Source organism: Gopherus evgoodei, unplaced genomic scaffold (genome assembly GCF_007399415.2).
Source record: "Gopherus evgoodei ecotype Sinaloan lineage unplaced genomic scaffold, rGopEvg1_v1.p scaffold_39_arrow_ctg1, whole genome shotgun sequence".
Classification (NCBI taxonomy): domain Eukaryota; kingdom Metazoa; phylum Chordata; order Testudines; family Testudinidae; genus Gopherus; species Gopherus evgoodei.
This window is the reverse complement of record NW_022060060.1, coordinates 1149028-1173359: the sequence shown is the minus strand read 5'-3', so window position 1 is coordinate 1173359 and position 24332 is coordinate 1149028. Positions and strand designations below refer to the sequence as shown.

Below are 24332 nucleotides of genomic sequence, written 5' to 3'. Positions count from 1 at the left end.
ATGTCCAGCATAACCAGTGAAACGCTTGCCATTAACATAGAAGGAGCTTTCGTCCGAGAAGAGGATGCAATCGGGATTGTCCAGTGGCACGTCAAACAGGTTGTCCCTTATCTGTAAGATGCTGGAAACTACTTCCACACAGTCGTGCTGATCCTGGAGGACTGGCAGGTCAGGAAGCAAGGTAGCTGGATTAAGGGGTCCACACCTTTCAAAAATTAGGTTAGTGTCTTCTAAGAGTTTGGCCTCTAGCTGTTGCTGATGATGGGCCGAAAAGACTTGGGTTGTGCCCCTACGCAGAAGGGCTGACAAGGCATGAGAGGTCCAAACCGTGGTAAAATGACCCAGGGTTAGGCTCTTTGCCTTTGTGATCAGCAGGGCAGCTGCTGCCAGAGTCCGGGTGCAGGATGGGGTTTCCTGAGCGACAGGGTCGATTTGCTGAGAGTAAAAAGCAAGCGGGAAATGGTGGGGCCCACTCAGCTGGGTAAGGACACCACTAGCAATTCCGCCCCTCTCGTGGACAAAAAGGTGAAAGGGTTTGCTGTAATTGGGGGGGGCGGAGAGACATGGAGGAGGCCACACTGTCCTTGAGTAACTGAAAGGCTTTAATAGTGTCCGGGGACCACTGCAAAGGGTCAGGAGCAAGGTTAGCAGTGAGTCGGTGGAGCGGTTTGCTTAACTCCCCGCAGGATGGCAACCAGGGGCGACAGAAGCCAATTAATCCTAAGAAACCTCGAAGTTGTTTCTTGGTGTTCGGTAGAGGGCAGTTTTGAATAGTCTTTATGCAGGCTGGGTCCATCTGTTTTCCCTCTGGGGTTAACAGGAAGCCCAGATATCGGACCTTCTGTGAGACCCACTGAATCTTTTTAGGGTCTACCTTGTGGCCTCTGGTGTGTAGGTATAATAAAAGTGCCTTACCATCGATGCGGAGGGCAGCTTCTTCGCGATTACCTAATAGGATGTCATCTACGTATAGGACCAATGTGGATCCCTGCGGACTGGTGAAACCTTCCAAGTCGTGGCGGAGGCACTGGCTGAAAATCGTGGGGCTGTCTCTGTAGCCTTGAGGAAGTCGTTGCCAGACATAACTTTGTCCCTCCCAGGTGAAACCAAAGAGATACTGAGAGTCTGGGTGCACAGGAATGCTGAAAAAAGCTGATTTTAAGTCAATAACAGTGAACCACTCAGCATCCCAGGGGATTTGGCTGATGATAGTAGCTGGGTCAGGGACTACTGCATGAAGAGGGACCACATACTGATTAACAACTCATAGATCCTGTACAAAGCGCCAACGAACAGGGTCTCCGTCCTTTTTAGGAGGCTTTTTGACAGGCAGTATAGGGGTGTTACAGGGAGTGCGCTGAGGGCGGACTAGCTTTTGTGCAATGAATCCCTCGATAATGGGGCGGATGCCCTCCCAGGCTTCCAGCGACAGGGGGTATTGAGGGACTGATGGGGGGGTTAAGGAAGGCTTCACCTGAATCCTTACGGGCTCTGCCGAAAGGAGCAGGCCAACATCAGTGTCAGAAATTCCCCAGAGGGTTGAAGGCAAGTCAGTGAGGTCAGGGGAGAGAGAGAGGGGTGTTTCCCAATTACCCTGAGTAGGGGCCGAATCTCCTAACACTGTCATCAATAATCCTACCCCTTCAGGAGTGCAGGTTAAAGTAGCCTCAAGCTTACAGAGTAAATCCCGGCCCATCAAAGGGATCGGACAAGCTGGGGAAAAAAGAAAACGGTGAGGAAAACATTTATCAGCATAAATAACATTCAAAGGCAAAGTGAGTTCCAGAGACTGTGGGTTGCCCTCCACCCCAGTCGCAGTTTTAACCTCAGAGGATAGCCAGGGAGAGGGGGCATGATTTAAAAGAGAGAAAGTAGCCCCAGTATCAATGAGGAAAGAGACAGGCAGTCCCTGGACTGAAAGGGTTAAACGAGGCTCTTTGCTGGGAGGGGAGAAAGTGAGAAAGGAGCCGGCTAAAGACATTAAGGAAATAAGACCATCACATTGTTTGCCTTCGCCCCCGGGGTACCGTCATTGAGGAGGCTGAGTTTGCTGCAGCTGCTGCTGTTTCCCGTAGTTGATCCAGGCCTGGGGAATTGGCTGAGCTGGTGGTACAGGGGTGTATTCCTCACTTGTGTAAGCATCTGCGGATGCAACCAGACCCTCTGGGCGTCCCCAGGGGCATTCACGTTTAAAGTGACCAGGCTGTCCGCACTGAAAACAATTTCCTGATGGCTGGGGTCGCCAGGACCCTCTTCCTCAGGCACCCTGGAATCCCCTGCCACGGCCACGGCCTTTGCCTCGAACACCTCCGTGAAAAGCTAAAGCCATCAGCTTATATTCTTCCTTTTTCTCTCTACTTAACAACTGATCCACATCCGTATAAGTAGAATTATAACTTAAAAACAATCTTTCTAGAAGTTCTATGATCTTTCTGATCTCACCTCTTGTTCTGAGGATCCAAGAGTAGGAGCTAGACTCATCACTGGAGAAAAAAGGCTGGGAAAGCTTTGAACTCCTCAAGGGTTTAACATTTGCTCAGCCTTGGCTTCTGCCTCAACAACTTGCTAGATAGTGTATGCTTGGTCTACAGGCCCAGCCCTGACACCATTGAAGAGGACACGAGTCTCCTTTTCGCAGTCAGGGAAGTGTCTGTAATTGCTGTCAAGCACAAAAGGAACCTGCCCTGCTCTGCCAGGCTTTCTGTGTTCTCACCTCAGCACATTTCCAATGACAGGCAAGAACCGATATTGGAAAGGTGTTTGTTGGTGGCTAGTTCACAGGAAAAAAATAGTCGAGAGTCCTCATCTTCCTGCTCCTCCCACTCCTCTCCAGACTTCCCCTTCCATGTTTCTGGTATTGTTTTGAAAGCGCGGATTCCATATTTTCACTGCATGTACAGTATTCCCTTCTTGCATGTCATGACTGTGGCGTATCATTCCCAGAGCAGAGCTATCGAAAGGGGAATGAGGGTCCCCAGGCCAGCAGCCACCAGACAAGGCCACCAGCCCCGCGTTTTCTGACCCAAACACCCCTGACACCTCCCCTGTGGGGCTGCTGCTTCTCTCTGCACTATCCCAATAACCCCTACCAGACTTCCTCAGAGTACCCTCACCAGCCACTGCCCTCAGCGCCAACCTTGGGGAGCTTCCTGTAATTAAGAGCAGCCAGTCCCTGGTTACTGTTAAATAGCTGGGTCTTTATCTCCCCCTGGGACAGCAGCAGAAATTCTGGACTGTGATAGCAGAATGTGAGGTCGGTTCCTTTAGCCATGAGGCCTTTTTGAAACTCCCAGCCCTGCGCTAGCAGCTGAGTGGTCTCTGCCAGGCCCGCTGACAGGCAGTGGCAAAGAGGCAATTGCGCAGGGGCCTCTCAACCCAGTGCTGGCCCTCAGGTCAGTGGGGATAGTCACGTGAATAAGGGTTCTAAGGTGGGGTCATTGGAACAGCTCGGAGAGAGACTGACACAGGGAAAAGCAGACGTGGATTGGAGAGAAATGGGGGCAGGAAAGACACAGCGTGCAGCTCCCACTGAATAAGATAGAGCCTAAATCCTTCTGTATTCGGGGGTAGCCCTGTTAGTCTGTATTCACAAAAACAGGGAGGAGTCTTAAAGACTAACAGAGTTATTTGGGCCTAAGCTTTCATGGGCAAAAAAAACCATTTCTCCAGATAGGCCGACTGGGAGAGGGGGCTACCCCAGAAGTAAATTGTGGGCCCTTCTCTCAGCCACACACAAAGGAACTGAGTTCGCTCTCGGAGTCTCTTATAAGAAGGGAGATATGCAAATAGCGGTGAGAGTTTCCTGTTTAAATCTGACTCCCTCTCTTGCACGGCTGCACCCGGACAGACAATCTGCAGCCCCTGTCTCTGGGCAGTCACCAGACCACCCCCCTGAGAACTCTCCTCTCCAAACACGGGACAATGAGGCTTTGGTTGTATCTGGTTCTCATTGCAGCAGCGTTTGAAGGTATTTTCCCCCTTCCCGTGTGTTGTAGCGTCAGTCGGGAGATTGTTATTCTGCTGCCCTAGATACTCATGTTCCCCTCATTCATCTTCATTCCCAGGTGTCCGGTCCCAGGTGCAGCTGGTGGAGTCCGGAGGGGATGTGAAAAAGCCCGGAGACTCTCTCCGCCTCTCCTGCAAAGCCTCCGGCTTCACCTTCAGCAGCTACTGGATGGGCTGGGTCCGACAGGCTCCCGGGAAGGGGCTGGAGTGGATCGCCTGGATTTACAGCACCAGCACATACTACAGTGACTCGGTAAAAGGGCGATTCACCGTCTCCAGAGATGACCCCAGCAGCCTGTTGTACCTGGACATGACCGGCCTGAAGCCCGAGGACACCGCCCGCTATTACTGTGCGGGAGACACAGTGCGGGGAACCCCGACAGGGCTCGTACAAAAACCCGAGCGGCAGAACCGCCCTTCCGCCGTGCGCCGCGCGGGGGCAGCACTTCCCCAGACAATCCGGCCCTGGGCACGGGCACGGGAGCTGCAACCAGAGCGAAAAATCCTCTCTCCTCAGACTAGAGATCTGTGTAGTCATGTATGATCACGTGTCCATAACAACTGCAGCATCTTGACAATCACTTGCTCACAGCGGCACTCACCAGACACTGAACTAGAAATGCAGCCTGCGCAAGAGAAATATTCGGGGACCCAATTGTTCGGTGTGATAATCAGAACTGCGGCTTCCAAAGCTGCCTGAAAGTGATGACTGTCCAAATGCTTTTATTGTTTGTTGGGGGATGGGTAGAATTGCTCTCAAATCCCTCTGAAAAACCATAAAATGCCAGTGTAGATCTAACATACACTTAAAAGGCTACATGAGGCTCCAAACACCTCTAGACTCAACAGAAAAACAGATTTTTCCCCTGATTCTTCCCTTTTCACTTCTCTCTAGGGGCCTGACCCAGAGTCCACTAAAGCCAGTGGTGGGTCTTTCCATCTCTTCAACAGACTGTAGCTCATCCCTGCACCTGGAAGGATGGGAGGGATTCAAGGGAGCGCTTTGTGTAGCAGTGTGGTCTGATGGCCCTGCAGTCGCTGGGCGCTGCCCAGACACAGAGTTCACACCAGTCTGACTCCCTCCCTTAGAGCCACCGGCCAAATAACTCTGAGCATTCAGGAGAAGGGTTTGTGTCTCCTAGAAGGAGAGGAATATGCAAATAGAGATGAGAGTTTCCTGTTTAAATCTGTCCCTCTCTGCCCAGGCTGCAGCCACGGCCCTCAGGTGTCTATGCAGTTACCAGCAAAACCCACCAGATAAGTTTCCCCTCCAGAACCAGGGAAAATGAGACTTTGGCTCCATTTCATTCTCATTGTAGCAGCTCTGGAAGATATGTTCTCCCCTGAATGCCCTGGAGAATATTGAGTTGCTGAATATAACATCAATATGCTTTAAACTGCCTTTATTTACAGGTGGCCAGCCCCAGGATAAGGAGGTGTTAGTACCGTTATACAAGGCGTTGGTGAGACCCCATCTGGAATACTGTGTGCAGTTCTGGTGTCCCATGTTCAGGAAGGATTAATTCAAACTGGAACAGGTTCAGAGACGGGCTACAAGGATGATCCGAGGAATGGAAAAACTGCCTTATGAAAGGAGACTCAAAGAGCTTGGCTTGTTTAGCCTGGCCAAAAGAAGGCTGCGGGGGGATATGCTTGCTCATTATAAATATATCAGGGGGGTTAACGTTAGGGAGGGAGAGGAATTATTTAAGTTTAGTACTAATGTAGGCACGAGGACGAATGGGTATAAACTGGATATTAGGAAGTTTAAACTTGAAATTAGACGAAGGTTTCTAACCATTAGGGGAGTGAAGTTCTGGAACAGCCTTCCGAGGGAAGTAGTGGGGGCAAAAGACTTTCCTGGCTTTAAGACAAAGCTTGATAAGTATATGGAGGGGATGTTATGATAGGATTGTTAATTTGGGCAATTGATCTTGGATTACCACCAGATAGGTCTGCTCAATGATCTGCGGGGAGATGTTGGATGGCATGGGAACTGAGTTACTGCAGAGAATTCCTTCTTGGGTGCTGGCTGGTGACTCTTGCCCACATGCTCAGGGTTTAGCTGATCGCCATATTTGGGGTCGGGAAGGAATTTTCCTCCAGGGCGGATTGGCAGGGGCCCTGGAGGTTTTTCGCCTTCCCCTGCAGCATGGGGCACGGGTCGCTTGCTGGTGGTTTCTCTGCAGCTTGAGGTCTTCAAACCAGTTTTGAAGATTTCAATAACTCGATTCTGGGATAGGGGTTGTTATAAAACTGGATGGGTGGGGTTCTGTGGCTTGCCTTGTGCAGGAGGTCAGACTAGATGATCAGATTGGTCCCTTCTGACCTATGAGTCTGAAACTCAAGGACACTGCCCTGTATTACTGTGCCAGACACAAAGTGAGGGGAAGCTGCAGTGAGCTAGGACAAAAACCTCCTGATGCCGTTGTGAGGAAGTGGGGGTTCTCGGGTTTTTCTTGGATTTTTAATGGTTTGCTTGCAGTGGGGGTGGGGCTGTTTCCCTGGGGGTTACTGGTTTGAGAAGATGATGGGCGAGGGAGTTTGTTGCTACAGAGGACCAGCGAGGGAACTTGGGACCCCGGCCAATGGCCTGGAGAATTCATATCCCAGCAACTGTTCAACGAGAGGCCCAGCTCAGGAATTGCAGCCTGTTCTGGCCAGTGGGAGGATAATGGGCTGCGAAGAGAGGACCCCAGTGACCTGACCAGCTGGTTCCAGCCAGAGGGGACCAGAGGAGGGCTCACAGAAGAGGAGGCCCAGGCCACCCTGTTTACCTGGATGGAAGAAAATGGACAGAGGTGGGTCTTAGGGAAGGTGATATCAGATTCTCAGTTGGAAAGCACAAGGGGCTCAGGGTCTGGAGAGAGGGAGTGGGCAGAGCCCCACCAGGATTCAAAAGAGATATAGAGGTGCTGTGCTGAGGGAGGCCAGACCTGAGGGCCCTGAGAGCTTCCTATGCTGTGTTCAGATGCTCAATAAACCCTCTTGTTTTACGCTGGCTGAGAGTCACTCTGATCTAGAGAACCGGATTGAATTATTCCCTCTGGGAGTGGCGGTCCTGGGGCTCCAGAGCTAATGGACTTCCTGAGGGGGCACACAGCATAAAACAGGTGTGCTAAGGCTCAGAGAGGTGCAGTTCTAGGAGGTGGAGGAACTTAACCCCAGAGAGAGAGTGGACTCCCAAGAAAGGCTGTCACACTGAAGGGGATTCCCCCCAGGGACTGTACGGGTCAAGAGTGGGCACGACCTGTGAGTCCATGACAGTGGTGAGTAGGGAAAGTCCCAGCTGGTTAGAGTCTGTCACTCTCAGCACTGGAAACTCAAAAGAGAAAGCAACGTGTTCATTTCAAAGTGCCTAGCTCTAGCCAAATCTAGTTTCACACAAGGCACAGATCAAAAAGCCAGTCACCACCTATCTGAAAGGGCTGGACCTGGACCTTTTCCTCTTAAATTGTAATAAATTCTATGTGCAAATTAAAACTCCACTTCTGCACCTTCTTAAAGTCAGGGGAGATCGAACCTGATAAACAAAACCAGAAACAATGACAGCCCGAACAAGGCACAAGGCTACTTCCCAGTGATGCTACCTATCATTGTGTATGTCTGTAATATTTGCTTGCAGATATTAAACAACTTATGTAGCTAATCGACTCCCTGTCCTGCACATTGTCTCACATCTATGGACCTCATCAAATAATGCTCATCTAGCCCATGTGAGAACCCCAGGTCATGGCACATACTGGATCTCTCATCCATCCAGCTCCCTGTCTTGGCAGAATTCAATTAATCTACCCGGACAGGGAACTGGAGGCATGTTTCACTCAGGGAAGTTGAAGGCTGAAAGGGGCTGTCAGCTGGTGCCCTAGGTAAATGGGCACACTCTACAGGCCACAAATGGGCATTTTCTCTGTATTAGCAAGTGATATTTTACCAGATGATTTTGCTGGAGAAATTCCACAGATCAGACTTGCCTCAGAAAATGGATAAATTCAGACTTTGTCTCTCAGAAATGTGTGACTTGAATGATATTCGTATATCCAAACAATTTTTTTTCCAAAACTAATATTATAAAAGATCTATCTATATATCTATCCACAAATTATTTTGCTCAATACAGAGGTAAGCAGTGAAATATTAGTTGCCTGTGATATACAGGAGATCAATGTAGACTATCCCATGGTCCCTTCTGGCCACAAATGCTGTGGATCTATGAATCTATGAAATTACTGTTAAGGCCTGTTGAAGCCAGTGGTTTGCAATCCTCCCAAGCAGAACGCCTGTAAAAGTCAATTGGAGTCTTTCCATTGATGCCAGTGCAAGCCTTTGACTTCAGCGGAAAGAGGCCCATTGACATTCTACCAAGCCCTTATACAAAGGGCATATGCAAATGATGTGATTAATTTTTCCTCTTTAAAACCAGTGATACCTCTGAGTAGTTTTCTGAGCCAGAATATACGTATTCTGTCTGAGCCAGAATAATACTCAGAGCTCTCTGTGCAGTTACCATGTGCTCTTTCCCACCGAGCACTCCCTGCAGAGACAGGCAGGCAGAGATGAGTGTGTGTGAGAGAGAGAATTACTGTGACAGTGAGAAGGGGAGAGAAACTGTGTGTGTGTGTGTGTGTGTGTGTGTGTGTGTGTGTGTGTGTGTGTGTGTGTGTGTTCAAAAGATAGTGAGAAAAACAGGCAGTGTGAAAGAAAGAGTTAATGAGTGTGACAGTGAGATGAAGAGATAGTGAATGTGACAGAGACTGTGCGATACATAGTGAGAAAGGGAGTTTGCAATAGACAGACAGATGGAGTCTGACAATGCGAGAGATGGAGTGTGACAAAGAGAGATAATGTGAGAGAGAGAAAGACAAAGAGGTGAGGGAAACACACCCTTCACACTCAGATTTGTAAATGTTTTGAATTTCTCTGTTTATAAATCGCGATGAGATGATTTTCACAGACACATGGGAAGAAAGGTGTCCAATTCCCATGGAAAGCGGTGCCTAAACCACTTTAGGGTCCTTTGAAAACCTGGCCCAGGATTCCTTGGAACAGGGACCATGAGATGGGACCCTGAACTCCAGAGATGGGACAATTTTTAAAGGGGCAATTCTTTCTTTCTTTCTTTCTTTCTTTCTTTCTTTCTTTCTTTCTTTCTTTCTTTCTTTCTTTCTTTTTGTTAGTAAACTGAAAACCAGGGCCGGCTCTGGCTTTTTTGCCACTCTAAGCAAAAAAAAAAGGGGATGGGGGTCGGTGGCTGGAGGGGCAAAGCACCGGGAGGGGGAACAAAACAAAAATGGTGCAGTCAGCAAAGCGGGAAAAAACAGATCAAAACACCCTACAGGGCAGCTGGAGCCAGGGTGCAGGAGGACTCTCTTTGCTGCAGAGTGCCGCCTCGTCTAGCGGGGAAGGGGAAGGATGAGCGGGAGAGAGAGAAGGGGGCGGCCACAGCTTCAGCAGGGTGCTCACCCTGGGGCCTGAGCACCGCGCACCTGCCGGGAGGGCTCAGTGTGGCTCCGGTCCGCGGGGAGGGAAGGACAGAGGCTGCCCCAGCGAGTTTGCAGCAGGGCTCTCCCCTCCTCCGCACCGCCAGCCTCTACAGGGTGGCCAGAGCAGCTAACAAAACAAAAAAAGTGGCCGTGCCGCCCTAGGTTTGGGCGGAAGCCACCCTGTAGAATCTGCCGCTCCAAGCAGGAGCTTGCTTAGCTGGTGCCTGGACAACTCCTTCCCCAGCAATCACACTGTCTGGGGCTGGAAGCGGCAGCCAGTAAGTCCCTTGGCCTGCACCACTTCCCATAGCCCCCATTGGCCCAGAGCAGCAATCAACGGCCAGTGGGAGCCGCGATTGGCCGGACCTGTGGATGGGGCAGGTAAACCCTGATTCAGGGTAATAACTAGGGTTAGTCTGACATGATGTAGAGATAAGATATAAATTTGGGTTAAGGGTAAGAGTTAAAGATAAGTGTTTGAGGTTACGGTTATGGTTAAGTTTACACATTTTGTTTTAGCTTTAACGTTTAGAGTTATAATTTATTCTCAGAATTACAGTCGGAGTAAATTTTGGGGATTAGGGTGAACAATTCAGTTTGGGTGAGTTTTAAAAGTTAGGGTTAGACATTACCTTTATGGTGGTTAGGGTTAGTTTCAGGATGTACCATAAGTTTAAAATATAAATTAAAAGTAAAGGTAGGGTAAAAGTCAAAAAATGAGGTAAGAGTTTACTCTTGTATCAGAGGGGTAGCCGTGTTAGTCTGGATCTGTAAAAGCAGCAAAGAGTCCTGTGGCACCTTAAAGACTAACAGACGTTTTGAAGCATGAGCTTTCATGGGTGAATACCCACTTCGTAAGATGCATGTAGTGGAAATTTCCAGGGGCAGGTATATATAGGCAGGCAAGCTAGAGATAATGAGGAGTTCAATCAGGGAGGACGAGGCCCTGTTCTAGCAATTGAGATGTGAAAACCAAGGGAGGAGAAACTGGTTCTGTAATTGGCAAGCCATTCACAGTCTTTGTTTAATCCTGAGCTGATGGTGTCAAATTTGCAGATGAACTGAAGCTCAGTAGTTTCTCTTTGAAGTCTGGGCCTGAAGTTTTTTTGCTGCAGGATGGCCACCTTAAGGTCTGCTATAGTGTGGCCAGGGAGGTTGAAGTGTTCTCCTACAGGTTTTTGTATATTGCCATTCCTGATATCTGATTTGTGTCCATTTATCCTTTTCCGTAGCGACTGTCCAGTTTGGCCGATTGTAATTAGAGGTACTTTTAGCGCTACTGTAAGGATTTAGAGTAAGGTTAGGTTTAAATTTTCTTTTAGGATTAAGGTAAATGATACATTTCAGGTTAGGACTGGGATAAAGAAGATGAGAATTTGATCTCCTCAGAAAGATGTAGGAAGTGCAAAGCCAATCATGCTCCGATCCCAACAGTGCAGGGAATTGTACCATAGAGAAAAATCCAGCCCTTTCTCTCTGACTCCCAGGCCTGGTCTACACTATGGGGTAGGTCGAATTTAGCCACGTTATGTCGATTTAAAAATGAATGCATCCACACAACCAACCCTGTTCCGTTGACCTAAGGGCTCTTAAAATCGACTTCTGTACTCTTCCCCGGTGACAGAAGTAGCGCTAAAATTGACTTTGCTGGGTTGAATTTGGGGTAGTGCAGATACAAATCGATGGTATTGACCTCGGGGAGCTATCCCAAAGTGCTTCATTGTGACCACTCTGGACAGCACTTTGAACTCCGATGCACTAGCCAGGTACACAGGAAATGCCCCAGGAACTTTTGAATTTCATTTCCTGTTTGATCAGCATGGCGAACTCAGTGGCACAGGTGACCATGCAGTTCCCCCCGAATCGTAGAGCATAGAATGTTTATACGCTCCCCCATCATCTCCATCCCTGAGGTTATCGCAGATTAGAAGGGAAAAAAACACACTCAGGATGACATGTTTTCCGAGCTCATGCAGTCCTCCCACACTGATAGGGCACAGCTTAGTACATGGAGACATTCAGTGGCAGAGGCCAGGGAAGAATTAAATGAGCATGAAGAGCAGAGGCAGGACACGATGCTGAGGCTAATGGAGGAGCAAACGGACATGATAAAGTGTCTGTTGGAGCTGCAGGAAAGCCAATAAGAGTACAGACCCCCGCTGCATCCACTGTGTAACCCCCGGCCCTCCTCACCAAGTTCCATAGCCTCCTCACCCAGACGCCCGAGAACGTGGCAGGGAGGGGAGGCCCCGGGTACCCAGCCACTCCACTCCAGGGGATGGCCCAAGCAACAGAAGGCTGTCATGCAAACAGTTTGATTTTCAGTGTGGCTACAATAAGCAATGTGGCCTTGTCCTTCCCTCCTCCCCCACTCCACCAGGACTACCTTGTCTGTTATCTCTTTTTTTTTAATTAATAAAGAAAGAATGGATGGTTTCAAAACAATAGTTACTTTATTTTGAAGGGGGAAGGGTGGTTGGCTTACAGGGAATTAAAATCAACAAAGGGGGCAGGTTTGCATCAAGGAGAAACACACACAACTGTCACACCAAAGCCTGGCCAGTTATAAAAGTGATTTTCAAAGCCTCTCTGATGTGCAGCGCACCTTGCTGTGCTCTTCTAATCACTCTGGTATCTGACTCGAGACGATTATCTGACGTTGCTTTCATGGAGGGAGGGGCAACTGACGATATGTACCCAAAACAACTTGTGACAATGTTTTTGCCCCATCAGGCATTGGGAGCTCAGCCCAGAATTCCAGTGGGTGGCGGAGACTGTGGGAACTGTGGGCTAGCTACCCACAGTGCACCGCTCCTTAAGCTGATGCTAGCCATAGTAGTGAGGTCGCACTCTGCCAGCTCAATGCACTTAGTGTGGGCATACCCAATCCACTGTATAAAATCAATTTATCAAAATCTACTTCTATAAAATCGACCCAATTTCATAGAGCAGACATACCATAACAAGAACTGAGTTTGCTCCATGACAGAACTTGTGGCTCTTATAAACAGGGCGATATGCAAATAAAAGTGAGAGTTTCCTCTTTAAATCTGTCCCTCTCTCTGCCCAGGCTGCACCCGGAGACACAATCCGCAGCCCCCCTGGGCCTGTGCAGTGACCAGCCAGTCCCCTGAGAACTTTCCCCTCCAGCAGCAGGAAAAATGAGATTTTGTCTCTTTGTAAGCATGTGAAACTCACCCCTGCGGTGCCTCCTGCTGGTCTCAGGGAATTAGCTCTCCAGCTGTTGGAGCACCCTCTGCAGGCCTGTGTCCCACTATCACTTGGTTCCAGAGTCTCTCTCAGACCCGATGCCCTGTTATCTGGGGTGCTGCCCCCTGGCAGTAACCCCTCAGTCTTAGGGTCTCCTCTCCCGGGGAACCCCCACCCACTATCCCTACCTCACCTCAGTATGCTGCTACTGCCAGTCATTGTCTAGCCCCCGTGCCCTGGGGCAGACTACAGACACCAGTATCAGTCTTCTCATTATGGCAAGGTTGGGTTTGGACCTGCTGCCTTTGCATACCCCTAGGCTGCCCTCTGCAACCCCCAGTATCTATTAGCCCAATGCTAGGCCACAGCCTGGGGCTTTCCAGGCTGGAGCTCCCCAACTCCTCTGCTTTTCCCCAGCCCTGCTCCACTCAGGTCCCTGTCTCTAGCTTCCTGCAGCCAGGCCCGTCTCCCTCTATAACAGGGTTTCTCAGACAGGAGTCACCGCTTGTGTAGGGAAAGCCTCTGGCGGGCCAGGCCGTTTAGTTTACCCAGGAGCAGTGCTAAGGTTTTAGGCACCATAGGCAGGGGTCCTTCTGTGCTCCCGGTCAGCAGCGGCAATTCTGCGGCGGGGCGGGTGGGTGTTCTTCTCCACTCCCGGTCTTCAGAGCCCCTTAGGGGCGGGTTCTGGAGTGAGTGAAGGACCCGCCGCAGAATTGCCACCAAAGACCCGGAGCGCGGAAGGACGCCCCGCCACCGAATCGCCGCCCCTCTAAATCCTGGTGCCCTAGGCGACCGCCAGGGTCACCTAAATGGAAGCGCCGGCCCTGAGTTTACCTGCCGCGACCACAGGTCTGGCCAATCACAGCTCCCACTAGTCGCGGATCACTGCTCTGGGCCAATAGGAGCTGCTGGAAGCGGCAGCCAGCACATCCCTCGGCCCACAGCATTTTCAGCAGCTCCCATTGGCCTGGAGCAGTGATCTGCAGCCAGTGGGAGCTACGATCAGGTAGACCTGCGGACAGGGCAGGTAAACAAACCGGCCAGGCCCTCCAGGGGCTTTCCATACACAAGCGATGACCCCTGTTCGAGAAACCCTGTCCTACAGCCTGAGAGAGACTGTTTCCTTGATCTCCTGGCTCAAGCCATTATAGGGCCAGCTGGGCCCTAACTGGGCATGGCCCCGGCTGAGCCTGCTTCCCACTCAGCCTGGGCTGTTCTCCCAGCCCTCCAGCCCTCTCCCAGGGCTGGTTTTAACCCTGACAGGGCTGGAGCGGGTAACCACCACGCTACACTCCTAGTTTTCATTGCTGTGGCTTTGGAAGGTATTTTCTTCCCAGTCAATCTACTGAAGGGCAAGGAATTGCTCTATGAGTGACACTGCAATGGCTGCGATTGATAGCAGAGCTTTGTTCTGTTACCTCGCACCTGTATTGGACAAGGTGGCTCATTTTCCCCGTTTTGATTTAAATTCTCTCCTTCAATATACCGTTACCTTGTTTTCTCCCTTGTCCCCCAGGGCCCACTCGCAGGTGGTTCTGACCCAGTTGGGGCCAGCGCTGAAGAAGGCTGGAGAGTCCCATACGCTGCAATGTGCCACCAGCGGGTTCACTCTGAGCAGCGCCTGGACGTGTTGGTTCAGACAGGAGCCCGGGAAGGGGCTGGGGTGGCTGGCCAGGTACTATGATCCCTCCATCCACAGTTGCGCCTCCTCCATCCAGGGGAGATCTGCAGCCTCCAAGTACAGCACCACTTTCTGCTTGCACATGACCAGCCTGAAAGCCGAGGACACCGCTGTGTAGAGACACTGACACCGTGAGGGAAAGCCAGCCTGGGCTCAGACACAAACCTTCCTGGCAGCTGCAGCAGACGGCTAATACAAAAACCCGAGCGGTAGAACCGCCCTTCTCCCATGCGCCGCGTCGGGGCAGCACTTCCCCCAAACAATCCAGCACTGGCCACATGAAGGGAATCTACAACCAGAGTGAATAAAAATCAGTCACCAGGTTTCAGAGCTCAATATCCATCTATGACAGAGGTCGGCAACCTTTCAGAAGTGCTGTGCCAAGTCTTCATTTATTGACTTTAATTTAAGGTTTCGCGTGCCAGTCATACATGTTAACGTTTTTAGAAGGTCTTTTTCTATAAGTCTATAATATATAACTAAACTATTGTTGTATGTAAAGTATATAAGGTTTTAAAAATGTTTAAGAAGCTTCATTTAAAATTAAATTAAAATGCAGAGCCCCCTGGACCGGTGGCCAGGACCTGGGCAATGTAGTGCCCCTGAAATCAACTCTCGACTGCCTTCGGCATGCATGTCATAGGTTGCCTACCCCTGAATTCTATGATCATGTGTCTATAAAACTGGGGGTTCTTGAATATTCACATGTCTGAATGTGGCCCTTATCAGACACCAAAGTAAAAGTGCACAGCGCAGAACAGGAATATTTGAGGAATCAATACTCAAGGTGTGATAACTAGGACTTGGATTTCAAAGGTGCCTAAATGCGCTGGCGTCAAAATCCCTTTGCGTTTTTGGGGCAGGAATGCTCTCAACTTCCTTTGAAAAATCACCTCATGCCACTCTAGATCTAACGCACTCCTGAAAGCAGACAGCAGGTTCCAAACACCTCTGACCTCGATACAAACACAGATTTTCACATGAGACTGCCCTGGTTGCTATTCGAATAGTCTTCACTGTAAGGGTCTGATCCAAACTCTGCATAAAGCCAGTGGTGAATTTTTCCATTCCCTTCCGTAAACTGTAGCTCAGCCCTTACACTTGGAAGGATGGGAGGGGATTTCAAGGGAGCTCTTGGTGAACCCAGGGGCTGCTGTAGTCACTTTGCCCTCCCACCCCCAAGCACGCGCTTGGCGTGCTGGGGCCTGGAGCTGCCCCTGTTCCCACGTGTCCGGTCCCAGGGGTTGGTGGAGTCTGGAGGGGATGTGAAAAAGCCTGGAGACTCTCTCCGCCTCTCCTGCAAAGCCTCCGGCTTCACCTTCAGTAGCTACAATATGCACTGGGTCCGGCAGGCTCCCGGGCAGGGACTGGAGTGGGTGTCATTCATTGGCAGCAGAGTCGAAATATCTACTATTCTGACGCAGTGAAAGGCCGAGTCACCATCTCCAGGGACAATCCCAAGAACCTGCTGTATCCAGAGCCGGCCTTAGGATTTATGGTGCCCTAGGCGAGATTATTAAACTGGTGCCCCTGTGCCTGATCTGCTCTTAGCAACACAAACATAAGCTTACAGTATTGGAAAACTTGCCACATTCACGTTATTAAAACCAGTTTAACTTAATTAAGCACACTGTAATGCTGATGGACTAGCACTAAAGAAGCAGCACTATAGAAAAAATTCTGATATGACAGAATAATGCAAATTTTTTTTTAATTTATCAAAATTTCATTGGAAATTTATATGAAGAGGTCTTGAAACAAAGATTTGTTTTTAATTAAAAGCAATCTTTCTGGCTTTTTGGCTGCAAAATCAGTAATAATGTCATCGTATGACAAAGACAAAGTCGTGTCTTGTTCGATTGCAAGAATAGCAAGACCAGTTAAGCGTTCCTGACTCATTGTAGAGCGGAGATAGTTTTTAATGAGCTTTAGTTTTGAGAAACTCCGTTCTCCTGACGCTACTGTTAAAGGAATTGTCAGTAGAATACGAGTGGCAATGTACACATTAGGATATATGTCAACAAGTTTGCGGGTATGAATAAACTGTACAATGTCCATCACCGATTTTGCATGTGGCAACATTGATGACAGTGTACTCAATTCTTCGTACAGTTCAAGTCCATTTAAATCAAAACTATCACCGTGCTTCAGGAGGCTCTCTAGGTTCTTGCACTTTGTCATTAGTTGCTCTTGTTTTCCTATTTCATTGAATTTAGTTATGTCATACAAAAATCCAAACTGTTCATGGTGTACTTGCAAGGTATTAAACCTTTGATCAACAGCAGATACTGCTTTATCCATCACAACATTAAAAAATTCAACCTCAAATTTCTTTTCTGGATTGTCTATGGGCATGATCTGCTGTACAGATTCTTCACAAAAAGTGTCCCTGGCCTTTTAAACTCATATTAACTATGTATTTACTTTATGAAAGTTGGAGAAAACATTGTGAAAATGTAAAACATTGGCTGCTGGGCTGGCAAAAGTTATACTGACTCACAGGGAAAAAAAAAAGCAGGAGAATCTTAGTACAACATATGGTCACTCTATACCAGGGGTCGGGTCGGCAACCTTTCAGAAGTGGTGTGCCAAGTTCACTGTAATTTAAGGTTTCTCATGCCAGTAATACATTTTAATGTCTGTAGAAGGTTTCTCTCTATGTCTATATTATATAAATAAACTATTGTTATTATCTGAGGTCTTGACCACCGGTCCTGCTCAGGCCACTGCCAGCTGAGTAAATGAAACCCCAAACCGGCAGCGGGTTGGTGGCTGGAACCCTAGACAAGGATCCCAGGCCCTGCTCAGCCCGCTGCTGGTCTGGGGTTCTGACCACCAACTCCTGCCAGCCAGGATCCCGGCCGCCAATCCCACCTCAGCCCGCTACCAGCCTGGGATTCTGCTCACCCAGGCTGGCAGGAGGCAGAGTGGGGCTGGCGGCTGAGCTCCTGACTGGCAAGGGGCCGGCAGCAGGAACCCTGGAGTACCAGTAGGCTGAGTGCTGCTGGCACCCCAGACTGGCAGCAGACTGAGCCACTCAACCCCCAACCGGCCCTGCTCAGCCCGCCACCAGGCCGCTCAGCCCGCTGCCGGCTGAGTGAATGGAACCCCAGGCTGACAGCAGGTTGAGTGGTTCGGCTGGCCTGCTCAGCCCACTGCCAGCCTGGGTTCCTTGGGGGTCCCCAGGCCAGCAGTAGGTGCTGAGTGGGGCCGATGGCTGGTATCCCAGCTGGCAATAGGGCAGCAGCTGGAACCCCAGAGCAGTGATGGGCTGAGCCGCTCAGCCTGCTGCTGCATACCATCAAAAATCAGCTCACCCGCCACCTTTGACATGTGTGCCGTAGGTTGCCGTCCTTTGCTTTATACACTAGTAAGGAGATGAGCATATTACAGTTGTTGGAGGGCTCTTATCAGGAGTAACAGGCTATAGGAAAGTCAGTCAACATTTTTTGTTTCTCTGATGAAAACTGGCCCACTCCCTGCCTCAAACCAAACCTGTCACTAATAATTGTCAACAACTTAATTTTCTGTTTTTGGCTAAGATACTGATTTTTAAAAAAAAAATAATATTGAAATTGGATTCAGGATTGTTAGCAAGAATTTTTGGCAAAAGAAGTTGTTAAATGACAATCTAAATGGCAACACTGTACTGCTTTCATGCTTGGCTCACACCCCAGCCTGCTGGTCCAACAGCTGCAGTAGAGGAGGAGATAGGTGGAAAACTGCAGGACCCCAAAATCCACCTCTTGGGGTGCAGAGTGGCAACAGCAGCAGCAAACCCTCAGGTCCAATCACACGCCAATGGGCACTACCACCAGCCTTATGGACCATGGTGAAGTTAGCACAGCATCTGATCTCAGGGACAGGGCACCCATGGAGCCACAAGAACTCATCCTGCCCTGTGCAGCTCCCTCCAGATGAGATGGATCGCTGGCAGCTGCCAGCCCGGGGGAGAGGCGCTCCCCAGCTAGGGTGGCCAGATCCGATGTCCTGATTTTATAGGGCCAGTCCCGATATTTGGGGCTTTGTCTTATATAGGCACCAATTACCCGCACCTAGAGTGACCAGACAGAAAGTGTGTAAAATCAGGACTGGGATGGGGAGGCGTGGGGGGGGCTAAAAGGAGCCTATATAAGAAAAAGACCCCAAAATTGGGACTGTCCCTATAAAATAGGGATATCTGCTCACCCTATCCCAATCCCGATTTTTCACACATCTGGCTAACCCCATCCAAACCCTTTGTGACATTCCAATCCGGGCTGCCTGCCGAGGAAGTGAGTTACTTTCACTTTCATTCCTCAGCAGGCAGCCAGCCTCCCCCCCCCACACTTACCCCCAGCACCTCACCCAACCCAGCCCTGACGGAGGAGAGAGAGAGGGTTGCTCCTGGGGAGGAGGGAGAAAGGAAGGGGTGCTCCATGGGGCAGGGGGGAGAAGAATGGATGTTATGGGGCACAACAAAGGATACTGGTTTCAGAGCCACAGAGCCTGCCTCACCTGACCTCAGCCGGGGGAAAGAGTCACACTCACAGGTGAGCTCCTTCCCCAACCCCCACCCCCTCCCCTTCCCAGAGACCCCAGCAGCCAATCCCGTCCCTCAGACTGTGCTGCATTCGGCTCTCTCTAGGACCCAGCAGCCCTGCTTCTACACTGTCTGGGCTGCCTGCAGAGTGGTGCCCCCAGGCAGTGTGAGGCCCTACGCAGCTGCCTATTCTGCCTATGCCTAAGGACAGCCCTGATAACACAGGCCACAGAGCCTCAGCGTGGTTCATTCCGGTTCCGCCTAGGACCCTCTTCTCTTCACCGTGCTGGGAGTCCGCTCAGAGTCACCACTGTCAATGTCAATGACACATGCCAGCGGAAACATGCCGCTCTCTCAGCTTTTGGCATTAGAACGCACAAATTGTTTGTTTTCTTGCTTTGTTTTTTGTTTCTTTGTCTGGTTATTTGAATAATGTTCCCACCAATGCAGGCTTCTCTGGCACAAGGAGCATTTTCCTAGGAGAAAAAAATCCTGGGTTAAATGAATAAATAACTAACCCCCCCAAATATTTATTTTCTGGTTTTAAGAATAATGCAAAATGGTGGGATCCGTGAGAGACAGAGAGAGGGGGTGGGGTGCAGGGTCCCCTTCTCCCATCCAGCAAGGGAGGCAGCAATGAAAAAACAGCACAGCTCAGCCTTGGGGACACGCCTGAAAAAGGTCATTAGGGGTTGGAAAACATCATTTAACTCTGTACCTACACAAACTGCTCATTTGCACATAGAAAACCTGCAGGTGCCCTTTGACTCCGCCTCGCCAGTAATGTCTCAGGGTTAAACTTCAGTGCTGGGTCCCTCAGGCTCCTGGGAAGCATCTGGAGTGGGTCTCCAGGGCGAAGTACCCAGGAAAGAGTTCACACTACACCGATTCAGGGAAGGGGGGATTCATTGTCTCTCTAGACAATCCCGGGGGCCGGCTGGATTTACAAACGAGCAGCTGGAGACCCGAGGACACAGCCCGGTATCACTGTGTGAGAGACTGGACCATAGTCACAAAGCCCATCACCAAAAACAACGGTGGATTCACACCGTGTTTGGCTCTTAAAATGACCAAATTTAAGAAAAGACAGGAATTAACCCCAATAGTCAATGATATGTCAAAGGCACCGATTTATGCTCAGAATGGAGTAGATGAAATAGTTAGAATTTGACTAAACGTCTGGGGCACTGCATAAAATCCTTTCATGTTCTATATTCCCTAACTTCTTGCAGGAATCATTGGTCTGACGCTACCATGGCAGGAAATATAAACAGTGATGAAGCACGTAAAGTTGAGTGACAAATGCCCCCAAGGAATATTGTCATTGCTGAATATAATCTAATCTATCTATCTATCTACCCCCATAAACCCCCTCTATCTATTTTATCTATCTAGAAAAAAAGAAGACTCTAGGGGAGATGTGACAGAGGTCTATACACTAATAAATGGTGCTGGAAAAAGTGAAGAGGGAATTAGTTATTTACCTTTTCCCCCATATACAAAAACCAGGGGTCACCCGGTGCAATTAACAGCCAGCGGAGTTAATACAAGATCGTGTTCCAAGTGTCATGAATCATTTCAATGCAGCTGGTCAATGCTAGGAAGGAAGGGAAAGGGGAGTGGCTTCCGTCCCAAATCCCACCCAGTGGGATGTTAAATCTTCCGTGTCCAACCGCTGTCCCAGCCCAGTGGATCCCTGGGACATGATTCCTCTCCAGAGCTGACCCTACTGGCCGGACGTTGCATGGCTCCTCTCCTCAAGGGACAGGGCTCCACAGACGAGTCCCCTCCCCGCATATCGCCTCACAACACCCAGGCCCTCAGTTCCAGGGTGAGGAAATACAGTCACTGCAGGGAGATGGTCATTCCTCCCAGGTCATTCCTCCCGAAAGTGTCAGGAGGACCCCAGCGCTCTGTGCCCGGTGCTGCACAGACACACAGGACGGGACAGGCTGACTCCTGCTCCAGGAGCCTTAGGGCGAGTCACTCAGATCACTGGCAGCAGGAGTGTGTGTCTCTTATAAAGCGGGGACATACAAATGAGGGAGACACTTTCCTGTTTAAATCTGTGCCCCTCTCTGCTCAGGCTGCATCCGGAGACACAATCCGCAGCCCCTGGGTCTGTACAGTGACCAGCCAGTCCCTGAGAACTTTTCCCTTTCAACATTAGGAAAAATGAGATTTGTGCTTCTTTTAATTTTCTCTGTAGAGGCTTTAGAAGGTATTTTCTACCTCTGAATAACTGGCGGAGTTAGATGAATATTAAATTATCGCTGTTTTTATACCGATATTTACAACCTGTCTTTACTTGCAGGTGTCCGGTCCCAGGTGCAGCTGGTGGAGTCCGGAGGGGATGTGAAAAAGCCCGGAGACTCTCTCCGCCTCTCCTGCAAAGTCTGCGGGTTCACCTTCAGCAGCTACGGCATGAGCTGGGTCCGGCAGGCTCCTGGGAATTGGCTGCTTATATTATCCCTAGCGGGGATAGTACATAGTTCGTTGATTCAGTGAAAGGCTAATTCACCATCTTCAGGGATAATCCCAAGAGTGAGCTGTATCTGCAAATTTCCGGCGTGAAAGCCGAGAACACAGCCCGCTATTACTGTGCGGGACACACAGTGAGGGGAATCCTGGTAGGTCTAATCCAAAAATACAAACTGCAGAATTGTCCTTCTTAGAACAGGATCAACAGACAGAGTGCAAACAAATCTGTCAGCTGGTTTCAGATCTCTGCACCCATATTTGATCATTTGTCCATAAAAAACTGCAACAACTTGAGCACTCACATGGTTAAATGGGGCTCTGATCGGACACTCAAGTAAAAATGCAGGCTGCATAAGAAGAATATCTGGGGACTCATTTGTTCAAGGTGTAATAACTAGCACTTGGGTTTCCGCAGGTGCCTAAAAGTGATGACTGCCAAGATGCTTCTGTGGGTTGTTGGGGGATGGATAGAAATACTCTCAAATTTCTCTGAAAAATAACAACATGCCACTATAGATCGAACACATCAGGCACAAACACCTCTGGCCTCAACAGAAAACCAGATTTTCACTTGATGCTGCCCTGCTCACCAGCCTGATATTCTTCCTTCTAAAGGTCTGGTCCACAGTCCCCTAAAGCCCGTGGTGGAGCTTTCCATTCCCTTCAGCCCTTGCACCTCGAGGGATGGGAGGGGATTCAAGGGACCTCTCTGTGCAGCAGTGTGGTCAGGATGGCCCCGCACTCACTGGGCGCTGCCCAGGCACAGAGTTAGCACCAGTCCTACTCCTCCTTTAATTAAAGTCACCTGCCAAATAACTCCGAGCATGCAGGGAGAGGGTTTGTGTGCCTTATAAGGAGGGGGATATGCAAATCGGGATGAGAGTTTCCTGTTTAAATCTGTGCCTCCCTCTGCCCAGGCTGCACCCGGAGACACAATCCGCAGCCCCTGGGTCTGTGCAGTGACCAGCCAGTCCCCTGAGAACTTTCCCCTCCAGCACTCGGAAAAATGAGGATTTGGTTCCATTTCGTTTTCATTGTAGTAGCTCTGGAAGGTAGGTTAGCCCCTGAATGCCCTGCAGTATATTGAGTTATTGACTGTAACATCAATGTGTTTGTAACCTGTCTTTATTCCCAGGCACCCGGTCCCAGGTGCAGCTGCTGGAGTCCGGAGGGGATGTGAAAAAGCCCGGAGACTCTCTCCGCCTCTCCTGCAAAGCCTCCGGCTTCACCTTCGGTGACTACTGGATGAGCTGGGTCCGCCAGGCTCCCGGGAAGGGCCTGGAATGGGTCGCAAGTATAAGCTATTGGGCAGGCAGTGCTATACATTACGCCAACGCGGTCAAAGGCCGATTCACCATCTCCAGAGACAACTCCAACAACCTGCTGTATCTGCAAATGACCGGCCTGAAGCCCGAGGACACCGCCCGCTATTACTGTGCGAGAGACACAGTGAGGGGAAGCCGGGCTGAGCTCTGACAAGAACCTCCCATTGCGGTCAGGAGGGAAAGTCCCAGCTGGCGAGACTCGGACGCTCCTGGGACTGGAAACTGAAAAGAGGGAACAGTGTGTTAAGGTCAAGGTGCCTGCTCTGGCCAAATCTAGTTTCACACAAGGCACAGGTCCAGGGGCCGGTCCTCTCCTGAGTGAAAAGGGCTGGACCTGGACCTTTTCCTCTGATTTTTTAATCAATTCTATGTGCAAATAAAGACTCCCATTCTACACAATCTTAAAAGCGCGGGGGCGGGGGTGGGGGGGGACAAAGCCAGTAACACTGACAGCCAGAACCAGGCACGGGGCTACTCCCAGTGATGCTATCGACCACTGGATATTTGTTCTATGTGCGCAAAGATGTTAAATAACTTATATTACTAATCAGCTCCCTGCCCTGCGCACTGTCTCACGTGTATGGGCTTCATCAAACAACGCCCATTCATTCGGTCTGAGAACCTAGTGCCATGTCACATAATGGATCTCTCATCCACCCAACTGCCTCTCTCAGTGTAATCTTATTAACCTACCTGTATTTAAACAGGAACCCTTCGCCGCCCGTCCCCTCGTGAGGGATTTCCATGCAAATTTCACCCAGGGAGGTTGGGAGTTGAACAGGGCTGTCAGCAGGTGCCCTAGGTCGTTGGGCTCATTCTATCCAGGCCACAAATGGGCAGCTCCACGGTACTGGCTGTTCACATTTTAACAGATGATGTTGCTGGAGAAAGTGCACAGATCAGACTTGCCCAAGGAAAGGGCTAAATTCAGGCTTTGTCTCTCAGAAACGTGTGACCTGATGTTTTGTTTTCATAACTAATATTATGTAAGCAGCGTCAGGATAAGCTGTACCCTGACATCTGGTGGAAAGAATTTCAGAGAGTGTATTTGCATAGGCACGCCCATCCTATCCCAGACTCCCAAGCTGTGGGATTGCTTGGTGACAAATTGCTCACCCTCAGTTGGGTGGTACTTGCTAGACAAGGGACATGGGTTCCAATACCCAGTGAATTGAGAAGGCTGGGGACAGGTATCTGTGCCTGGTGGTGCAGTCTCCTTGTGGAGCCAGAAGCACCAGTTCCACCTCCTCCTCTCTCCACTGTAGAATGTCAGAGTTGATTTTTTTTATTCCCTTAAGAATCTAAATACAGGTTACTGAGCTGAACTCACTTTGGGCTAATGATGCCATAGTCCTGGAGCTCCCCTACTATGAGCTGAAAATCACTAAAGAGCTGAAATTACTGAACTGAGAGCACTGAGTACTGTGCTGACTAGTGGGGAGCCCAAAGCTGTACTGTGGAACAGAGCCACTGGAGGAGTGGAGCAGTTTGTGGGGACAGCTGGAGCGGATCATGGGACAGCTGGTGGAGCAGAGTGGAGTAGCTGTGAGATGGGTGGAGAGGCCCACAGAGTGAGCAGTTTGCAGGGACAACTGGAGCAGCTCATGGGACAGCTGGTGGAGTGG

The 24332-nt window shown here is 49.8% G+C and overlaps 2 gene segments (V, D, J or C); both read left to right on the top strand.

Annotated features, from left to right (window-relative positions):
- The first annotated feature begins 3846 nt into the window (after window positions 1–3846).
- LOC115642341 lies at window positions 3847–4549 on the top strand. The segment is given in 2 exon segments: window positions 3847–3967; window positions 4065–4549. Coding segments are annotated over 2 exon segments (531 nt in total).
- A 15606-nt stretch (window positions 4550–20155) lies between these two features.
- LOC115642231 lies at window positions 20156–22858 on the top strand. The segment is given in 3 exon segments: window positions 20156–20186; window positions 21216–21323; window positions 22599–22858. Coding segments are annotated over 3 exon segments (399 nt in total).
- The last annotated feature ends 1474 nt before the right edge of the window (window positions 22859–24332 follow it).